The sequence below is a fragment of the Hyla sarda genome, chromosome 8, assembly GCF_029499605.1.
Source record: "Hyla sarda isolate aHylSar1 chromosome 8, aHylSar1.hap1, whole genome shotgun sequence".
In the NCBI taxonomy this organism is placed as follows: Eukaryota; Metazoa; Chordata; class Amphibia; order Anura; family Hylidae; genus Hyla; species Hyla sarda.
This window is the reverse complement of record NC_079196.1, coordinates 230,562,672-230,573,216: the sequence shown is the minus strand read 5'-3', so window position 1 is coordinate 230,573,216 and position 10,545 is coordinate 230,562,672. Positions and strand designations below refer to the sequence as shown.

Sequence of the window (10,545 nt, the reverse complement as noted above, 5' to 3'; positions counted from 1 at the left end):
CTATAACTTTTTTATTTTTCTGAGTAGGGGGCGGTATGAGGGCTCATTTATTGCACCATCATCTAAAGTTTTCAGCGGTACCATTTTTCATGATACAAAAAGTGACCAAAAATATGCTGTTTTGGACTTTGGAATTTCTTTGCGTGTACGCCATTGACTGTGCGGTTTAATTAACGATATATTTTTATAATTTGGACATTCCTGCATGCAGTGATATCACATTTGTTAATTTTTATTTACACTTTTTTTTATGGGAAGAGGGGGGTGATTCAAACTTGTTTTAGGGAAGGGGTTAAATGATCTTTATTCACTTTTTTATTTTTTCACTTTTTTTTGCAGTGCTATAGCTCCCATAGGGACCTATAACACTTCACACACTGATCTCTTATACTGATCATTATTATCCCATAGGAGACTATAACACTGCACACACTGATCTCTTATACTGATCATTATTATCCCATAGGAGACTGTAACACTGCACACACTGATCTTTTACATTGATCAATGGTTTCTTATAGGAAACCATTGATCAATGATTCTGCCGCTTGACTGCTCACGCCTGGATCTCAGGCACTGAACAGTCATTCAGTGAGGAGGAAGGTAGGGACCCTCCTGCTGTCCTACAGCTGTTCGGTATGCCACGATTTCGCGGCGGCGATCCCGAACAGCCACCTGAGCTAACCAGCATTAGTTTACTTTCACTTTCACGTTCAACCTTGAAAGCCACATTTAAAGGGTTAATAGCACGCAGCACTGTGATCAGTGCCGCGCGCTATTAGCCACAGGTCTTAGTCATTGTTAGAGGCCGGGCCCGACGGCGTGGCCCTGCGTTATAGAAAGGGAGTGGGCGGAGGGCATACAGGTACGCCCTCTGTCCCCAACAGTTTAAATAACCTCAGCTTGGCTCCACTAAAGATAGCCACACCCCTGGGGCATCCCCCTCAGTAATAACATGGACATTAGAAACACATGGCTATTCTGGCTTACTCCCAGCTAGTCTACCAATAGGAAGGATACTATAGAGCTGAGCTCTGCCTCCTTCCTGAGTGTCACGGTTCCATAAACATTGCAGCACATGGCGCGCGCTAAGGAGCCGGCACTGACATGCAGAGAGATTGCAGACGCAGGTCCGGACTCACAGGACAGCTGTATAGCATGCCCGCTCTGTAGGTAAGGCCAGCATCTCCCCAGAGTAAACACACACTTCATATAGAAGGTATAACTCTGTCCTGCACACAGGACTGAAAAAAAAACAGTGACCAGGGGGTGAAAGAGGGTTTATATATTATCAAGGATAGGTGTGAATAAAAATTGTAATTAAAAATTCCACAGTCCTGCAAGTACACAGGGGATCAAGTTAACCCATTATTGTGCTGCTGAAAGACACTAGGGAAATATATATATATATATATATATATATATATATATATGTAAGTGTGTGTGTGTGTATATGAGTGAAATGATGATGAACTGCAAAAGAGAAATCCGAAGGTAAACATCAGGTTAAACAATTCTGAATCTGCAGACTTTGCATATATGAAAAATGTATAAAGTTATCATGTGACCATTGCTCTAGTAGCTGAGATAGAGGACACATAAATCTCTAATCCCGATTTACATTTACCCCGGACCAGGATGAGTATATACAGGGGATGTGGTCTTTGTTATATTTAGCTTTTTATTCTACATGTTTTGAACTTTGGGGCTGAAGATCATCATCTTCTATACAACCAAGATATCTGCAAGGAAGAAGCACAGCTGGACATGTATTGAGCCGTCATCACTGACTATGGGGACGGCGCAGGAGGACACATCACAGTAAGTTTGGACTTTACAGCATAAACGTCCTAACAACCCTTCTAATATGGAGATGTTTCTTGCTATTCTCCTTCTTGAAGTCATCTCTAGCTTGTCCTTCAGCGTCTTCACCATCATTTGTCTCTCTCGTACTGGTGTTCAAAGAGCAAATATAACTCCACTCAACAGGATCCTGATCTCTCTTAATGTCTCCAATGTGTTCTACACCATATTTATGTCGGCATACTTGTTACTCAGCAACGTCTGGTCATATCTGTTCAGTATAAGGTCTGTGTCTTGCTTTATCTCCTCTATGACCATGTTCGCCATCACCTCCAGCACGTGGCTCACTGCGGTTCTGTGCTTCTTCTTCTTCATGAAGATCATACCTTCCCGGCCTGGACTTCTCATGAACTTTAAGAATGAAATTGGCTCCATTATCTGGAAGTTGATATTGATGGTTATAGTTGTATCTGCTGGTGGAAGTTTTATAACAGCACTTTTTATATCACTTCAACATCCAAACGTAAGAAACTCAACTATGAACGAAGTTAAGACACTGGAAGAAAACATAAGACAAAAACCAATCTTAGTAAATTTTGTTGTGATCTTCAATTGGCTGCCGTTTCTTGTGATCATAATGACGACTGTTGCCAGTGCTTGGTTCCTCAAAGTCTACGACTCCCAGATGAAGAAGAATAATGGGACATTAGCCAAGAGTAATGTGAAGGACTATCTAAGTGCGGTCTACACAATGACGGGTCTTCTGTTCTTCTACATATTTGTTATTGTCGCTGTAGTCATTTTTGCACTAAAAATATTTGTTCACAGAAGTGTAGGATACTGGATATGTGAGATGGCTCTGCTCTCATTTCCCACAGGACAATCCATTCTTCTCATCTACAGCAACCCCAGACTAAAGCAGATCCTGAAGGAAATATTTACCGTATTTTTCGCCCTATAGGACGCACCGGCATATAAGACGCACCCAATTTTAAAGGTGCAAAATCTAGAGAAAAAAGATTCTGAACCCAACAGTGATCTTCAACCTGCGGACCTCCAGATGTTGCAAAACTACAACTCCCAGCATGCCCGGAGAGTGTGTTGTGTGCTCATCAGTCATCTGGCACAGAGCGAAGTTTGCTCTGTGCACCAGATGAATGGCGTTCCACTGCAGAGATTGTGGCGGTCCCCAGCAGACAGACCCCCGTGATCCAAAGGATAGGGGATAAGACGCCTGATTGCGGGGGTCCCGCTGCTGGGGACGCCCGTGATCTTCCACGCCGCACCCCGTTAGAATCAGCGCCGGGACCCCCGCGATCAAACATCTTATCCCCTATCCTTTGGATAGGGGATAAGATGTCTTAGCGCCGGAGTACCCCTTTAAGTACAGCCTAGAAGAGTGTATACCGGGGCCACATGTGGTTGGCTCTATGTCCAAGCCAGCTAATAGGCCCGGGAATTGTCACAGCAAAGCATTTCGCTTCCTCCAAACACAGGAAAATTAACCCTTAAATCAGAACCAGATCCTACTCATTACAAGTACCCTGAATTTTAATTGGGTTTTTTTTTGTCCAATTGTTTTTTAAATGATGTCTATGTATATAGGATTATTTCTCCAGACTCTTCTTTAATGTTTGTAATATGACTATTTAATATAGTTTTTTTTTTTTTTTGCATCATTTAAAGGAGTTATTCTGTAATCTAATTACCCTGTTTGCATACTAACTAATATATATTATAATTTCTTGCTTTACCGACTGTTTTTAATGGTTTTGTATTTCAGTAAAATTTAATAAACTTTTCTTAAACTTTAAAAAATAAAAAAATAATGTTTATTGTTCTCCATTTAAACACCTAGGACCGGCCACATGCCCACGTTCCCTCCAGTGTCATCAGAGTGTTCAGTGTGGTAGGTGGCTTTGTCAAGCGAACAAGATTGTCTTCCGGTAATGTGGATCCATGAATCAGGCGGAACCACTGAGGATTGTGAATCTCCTGGGCCTGATACCACTGATAGGATATGTCTGCTGTGGAATTGTTTCTACTGCCACCACCCACCCCTGGTGTCTACACATTAGCATTACCTCTACACACTACAACTACCACCAGTTCACCACCCTTTCTGTCCACTCACTACAACTACCACCATTCCACCATTCCCGCTGTCTACTCCCTAGTACTTCCACTACATCTGCTGTATACTGGCTACTATTAAATCATGTCTGCCACCCCTATATCTACTCGCTACAACTACCTACAGTCTTAAACCCCTGCTTTCCACTTGCTAAAACTATCCCCAGTCCACCACCCCTGCTGTCCAACATCCCTGCTATTTACTTGCTACTACAACCAGTCTACCACCCCTGCTGTCCACTCACTACAACTACCCCTCAGTCCACTACCCATGCTGTCCATTTAACTGCTTCCAGTCCACCACCCCTGCTGTCCACTCAGTACAACTACCCCAAGTCCACCACCCCTGCTGTCTACTTGGTACAACTACCCTCAATCCACCACCCCTGTTGTCCACTCTGTTCAACTACCTCCAGTCCACCACCCCTGCTGTCCACTGGCTACAACTACCTCCAGTCCACCACCCCTGCTTTCCACTCAGTACAACTACCCCAAGTCCACCACCCCTGCTGTCTACTTGGTACAACTACCCTCAATCCACCACCCCTGCTGTCCACTCTGTACAACTACCTCCAGTCCACCAACCCTGCTGTACACTGGCTACAACTACCTTCAGTCCACCACCCCTGCTGTCTACTCACTACATCTACGACCAGTCCACCACCCCTGCTGTACACTGGCTACAACTACCTCCAGTCCACCACCCCTGCTGAACACTGGCTACAACTACTTCAGTCCACCACCCCTGCTGTCTACTCACTACATCTACCACCAGTCCACCACCCCTGCTGTACACTGGCTACAACTACCTTCAGTCCACCACCCCTGCTGTCTACTCACTACATCTACGACCAGTCCACACCCCTGCTGTACACTGGCTACAACTACCTCCAGTCCACCACCCCTGCTGTACACTGGCTACAACTACCTCCAGTCCACCACCCCTGCTGTCCACTCTGTACAACTACCTCCAGTCCACCAACCCTGCTGTACACTGGCTACAACTACCTCCAGACCACCACCCCTGCTGTCCACTCTGTACAACTACCTCCAGTCCACCACCCCTGCTGTCCACTGGCTACAACTACCTCCAGTCCACCACCCCTGCTGTCCACTCTGTACAACTACCTCCAGTCCACCAACCCTGCTGTACACTGGCTACAACTACTTCCAGTCCACCACCCCTGCTGTCCACTCTGTACAACTACCTCCAGTCCACCACTCCTGCTGTATACTGGCTACAACTACCTCCAGTCCACTACCCCTGCTGTCCACTCTGTACAACTACCTTCAGTCCACCACCCCTGCTGTCTACTCACTACATCTACCACCAGTCCACCACCCCTTCTGTAAACTGGCTACAACTACCTCCAGTCCACCACCCCTTCTGTCCACTCTGTACAACTACCTCCAGTCCACCACCCCTGCTGTACACTGGCTACTACAACTACCTCCAGACCACCACCCCTGCTGTCTACTCACTACATCACCACCAGTCCACCACCCCTGCTGTCCACTCGGTACGACTACCTCCAGTCCACCACCCCTGCTCTCCACTGGCTACAACTACCTCCAGTCCACTACCACGGCTGTCCACTGGCTACAACTACCTCCAGTCAATCACCCCTGCTGTCCACTGGCTAAAACTACCTCCAGTCCACCACCCCTGCCACCACCCCTGTTGGCCACTCGTTACAACTACCCCCAGTCCACCACCCATGCTGTACATTTGGTACATCTACCACCAGTCCACCACCCCTGCTGCCCACCGTTACTAGGCCTCAGTAAGCACAGGTCCCCTTCCTTTGTGTTACACTGTACTGCTGCAACTACTACCATTACCCCTGCTGCTGCTGTCACTACTGTCAGTCAGGCCTTCACATACACAACCCAACATGATCCCAAAAAAGGGATAACTTATTTCGATTTTCTTTCGTAAAAAAGATTTCACACGGGAGATTTCTTCTTCACTTTTTAGGACATCAATCCTGTTGTTACTCCAAAAAACGCCGGAAGGCTTGGAAGAAGCCAAGAAGTCATCTGATACCTCTGTGTACATTATAACACCGGCAGGCCATTACCGACAACCAGGGATATACTTTATACTGCTTTATTTTAGTGTTATTAAGCCTAAAAATATTGCAAATGCATTGAACAAGTTGTTCATGAGTTACTGCATGTTGCCATAACTGAGCCTTAAAACCACTGTAAAACTATTGAATACATTCCAAGGCGACCCTAGCAGTGTTATACATAGGTCTACAGCTCTCAGGCAGTCTTATACAGAGGTTTACAGCTCTCAGGCAGTGATATACAGAGGTCTACAGCTCTCAGGCAGTTTTATACAGAGGTTTACAGCTCTCCGGCAGTGTTATACAGAGGTTTACAGCTCTCCGGCAGTGTTATACAGAGGTTTACAGCTCTCAGGCAGTGTTATACAGAGGTTTACAGCTCTCCGGCAGTGTAATACAGAGGTTTACAGCTCTCCGGCAGTGTTATACAGAGGTTTACAGCTCTCAGGCAGTGTTATACAGAGGTTTACAGCTCTGCGGCAGTGTTATACAGAGGTTTACAGCTCTCCGGCAGTGTTATACAGAGGTTTACAACTCTCAGGCAGTGTTATACAGGGGCAAACCTATAATGCCCAACTCAATTCTCTGCAGAAAATGAAGATGAAGAGCGCACAGGAGTGATTGTATGAAACGTGTAGGTTTTCCTGGATTGCACATGATGTTGTTTGTACTACACATTTTTAGATTTCCCACCACGTGAGCGGCCTGTATTTGGATGGTCCGAATAATTATCTATCTATCTCATATCTATCTATCTCATATCTATCTATCTCTATCTATCTATATCATATCTATTTATTTATCTCATATCTATCTATCTATCTCTATCTATATCATATCTATTTATTTATCTCATATCTATCTCACATCTATCTCTCTCATATCTATCTATTTATCTCAAATCTATCTATCTATCTATCTCATATATATCTCTCTCATATCTATCTCATATCTATCTATCTAGCTCATAACTATCTATCTATCTATCTATCTATCTCATATCTATCTATCTATCTATCTATCTCATATCTATCTATCTATCTCATATCTATCTATCTATCTATCTCATAACTATCTATCTATCTCATATCTATCTATCTGTCTATCTCATACCTATCTATCTATCTCATATCTATCTATCTATCTATCTATCTATCTATCTCATATCTATCTATCTATCTATCTATCTAATATCTATCTATCTATCTCATATCTATCTCATATCTATCTATCTATCTATTTAGATACACAAGGTTAAGGCAGCACGTCCGAGAAAATGCATCAGATGGGTTCAGGCTTATAATAAACAGTCCCAGTTGCAGACCGTGTGGCGATATCCAAGGCAATGATTCAGCAGCACACCAAGAAATTCCAAAACAGCAGTGGTTTAATTCCCCATGTTCAGATACAATGTTTCGGCAGTATTCTCACATGCTTGAGAAAGGCAGTGAGATACTGCCGAAACGTTGTATCTGAACCTGGGGAATTAAACCACTGCTGTTTTGGAATTTCTTGGTGTGCTGCTGAATCATTGCCTTGGATATCTATCTATCTATCTATCTATCTATCTATCTATCTATCTATCTATCTAGACAGTGCAAAAAGCCGAGCAGCATTTTACAAGAAGCTGAGTAGGTGTACACCCGGACAGAGACTCAAGTCCAAAGTCTCACAGATCAGCAGCACTCCAAAGCAAGATGATAGTGTGTGGCTCTTATTATTATTTGACGTTTGGTGAATAAAAGCCACACACTATCATGTTACTTTGGAGTGCTGCTGATTTTCTTGTATATGGATATATATATATATATATATATATATATATATATATATATATATATATATGAATTACATTAGCCTTATCTCTATTATTTATTGTTACATTTTACAACACAATCTGAACAACTCTATCATCCAATGGATTTATTCAAGATCGAAACATTCATCATTAATTCTAAATATTCTAATATTTCTTGAGGTTCTACACATATAGGTTATAGTTAATTGCAGAACATCTTCGGTTCTATCTGCTCATGTTCATCCTTTATTGCTTCCACATAGGAACCTGAAGAATGTATCATAACATATCATCTTCTTCCAGGCACCTTGAAGTCTGGGGTTACTGAAAATGAGGAGGACGGATTGTACAGGGGTGAAGGAGGACATGAGCAGCAGAGTTATCCATAATCCAGACTTCATTCTATCAACAACAGAAAAAAAAAAAACCAACACCAAAGCATAGAAGACTCCATAGAACATAAGTAAATTAGACATTCTACAAACCACCCGTAAATATGCCATCAGGCGCTCGCTGTCCTGTGTTGCCTTACTGCCCTTCATCTTCTGCCAGTGCCGTTTCAGTGTCCATACAGTGCAAATGGTGGAGATGACAGCCACAATTAATGGTATGGAGGTAACAGCTAGGACGCCATTAATAAACTCTGACTTGTTCCTTGCCAGGACCCTCAAGACAGATGAAGGACTCTCTGTGACGTTTCGGGAGCTGGTCGGATAAGAGATGAGAAGGAAGCTGCTGAAGAAGCTGTTGATGAATGACACGACTTCAAGCACCAACAACATCCAAGGAACAATGGAGCTGATGTGGATCTTCACCCAACCAAGAAGTCCAACCTGGGATATCTTGATGAAGTAGAAGGTTCCGAGGCTGGCGGTAAGCCATGCACAAGAACTGACGCTGAAGAACAGTAATACGATGTACACAGAGGACAAGCAAAATGTGGACGGGACTCGAAGGTCAACAAACTCATCCAGTAAACCGGCAAATACCAGAATGTTGTAGATCACATTGGAGATGCAGAGGGACACTAAGATTTTATTGCTGCTGCCCATGTTTTTCTCTCTGTAGAAGTCATAGAAGATGATAGATATAATAAAGATATTGAACAGTACTCCTGCTGTTACCTCCAGGATTAAAGCAATGACTTGTCCCAGGTCGTTCCAGTCATCGATAGACATCTTGGTACCTTTTCCTTTCACAGTAAAGTCTCAGTAGTATCAGAATTGTCTCTTATTTTCGACCAATGATAATCCGCTTGTGATGATATCTTTAGGGCCATCGGCTCAGCCTTCACTCAAAAAATGTGGCTTATAGGTCTAATCCATTGCCAGGAGCGACTTCTGACTTTCTTGCAGTTTAACTCTAATCTGTCTCCCATGTTCTGTCCGGGAAATATTCATTGTGGTGTTTAGGGACTGACAAATAACAAGGTGAAAAGAATTTGTATTTATGGAAATTCTTTACATAAACAATTTAAAAAAAGAAAGAAAGAGTGAAAAGGCTATGCAAACAATAAATAAATAACTAAATAAAAGCCATTTATAAGCTTTTTCAATAGTTGAAGGGGTACTCTGCACCTAAATATTGTATCTTATCCAAAATAGAGTTCTCTCCATGCAGCAAATTAATTGGGTGTCGGGCCAGAGATCGTGGAGAGTCCCAGCAGTCAGACCCTCCACGATCTAGAGCTTATCCACTATGCTTTGGATTGGGGAGAAGTTGTTATGCATGATACTTCTCCTTTAAGGTGTAATGTCTCCTACATGTGAGGATAGGACATAGTGGGATCAGGAACCACAGGGTTCCCAATCCCACTCAGCATTCTGTCTTCTTTGGTGGTGACTTATAAAAATCTGAATCAATGAGTTTAAAGGGGTACTCCGATGCTCCAGCGTTCTGAACATTTAGTTCACAACGCTCGGTGCTGGAAGCTGTGATCTTCACATCACAACCACGCCTCCTCGTGATGCCATGCCCCCTATATTCATGTTTATGGGAGGGAACATGAATGGAGGGGGCTTGGCCGTGATGTCACCACCACTGCTGCAGGAACCTCGTGTTTGTTTAGAATACCGGGTTCTGCGGGAGATTGTGGGGGACTTCAGCAGCGGGACCCTCACGATCAGACATCTTATCCCCTATCCTTTGGATAAGGGATAAGATGTCTAAGGGCAGCATGCCCCTTTAATCCCCTACAGGGCAGGTCTGAGAGTCCTAAAGGGATCTGATAGAAAACCTGCAGCTTAACCCAGGATCAGAATTCGGAGTATAACTCATTATGGAGTAAAAAAGCTGGAGACTCAAATCTTGATGGAGTGGGACTTTATTAGCCCCCCAAAGTGCAACGTTTTTTCAGGCATGCTTGAAAAAGGCAGTTTGTTGCCGAAACATTGCACTTTGGGGAGCGAATAAAGTCCCACTCCATCAAGATTTGAGTCGCCGGTGTTTTGGTGCTGGATCCACTACACGTATGCTTCTCCGGTTGGCATTCCTGGATGATCACTTGCACAGTTGTGGAGTCCAGTGCTGTCTCTTCAACACTTTTTCTCATTAGGGAGTAACATCTTAGTGTTTTCCCTTCAATCATGAAAAATTTTAATTTTCTACAAACTGTCAATATTCTTTTTTAACAATTTTTTAATCAAAAACATTTATAGTATCTCTAACCATCTCTAAGTGTAAAGTATACAATATACAAAAATTCTCCTTTATACTGAAGATACATTTTATAGTCTGCAC

The 10,545-nt window shown here is 43.2% G+C and overlaps 2 protein-coding genes across 2 annotated transcripts; one reads left to right on the top strand and one right to left on the bottom strand.

The window, feature by feature from the left end:
* The first annotated feature begins 1,867 nt into the window (after nt 1–1,867).
* On the top strand, nt 1,868–5,980 carry LOC130285384 (taste receptor type 2 member 39-like). The gene is made up of 2 exons (XM_056536744.1): nt 1,868–2,746; nt 5,915–5,980. Exons 1-2 carry the CDS (start codon nt 1,868–1,870, stop codon nt 5,978–5,980), a joined length of 945 nt encoding a protein of 314 aa, XP_056392719.1.
* Nucleotides 5,981–8,045: 2,065 nt separating this feature from the next.
* LOC130285383 (taste receptor type 2 member 4-like) lies at nt 8,046–8,984 on the bottom strand. The gene has a single exon (XM_056536743.1). It carries the CDS (start codon nt 8,982–8,984, stop codon nt 8,046–8,048), a length of 939 nt encoding a protein of 312 aa, XP_056392718.1.
* Nucleotides 8,985–10,545: the final 1,561 nt, after the last annotated feature.

Excerpts from the sequence above, each read along its gene's own strand:
- LOC130285383 (XM_056536743.1), bottom strand. The coding sequence starts at position 8,984 with ATGTCTATCGATGACTGGAACGACCTGGGACAAGTCATTGCTTTAATC.
- LOC130285384 (XM_056536744.1), top strand. The coding sequence starts at position 1,868 with ATGGAGATGTTTCTTGCTATTCTCCTTCTTGAAGTCATCTCTAGCTTG. Across the intron at positions 2,747-5,914 it reads TCCTGAAGGAAATATTTACC|GACATCAATCCTGTTGTTAC; the intron begins GTATTTTTCGCC and ends TTCACTTTTTAG.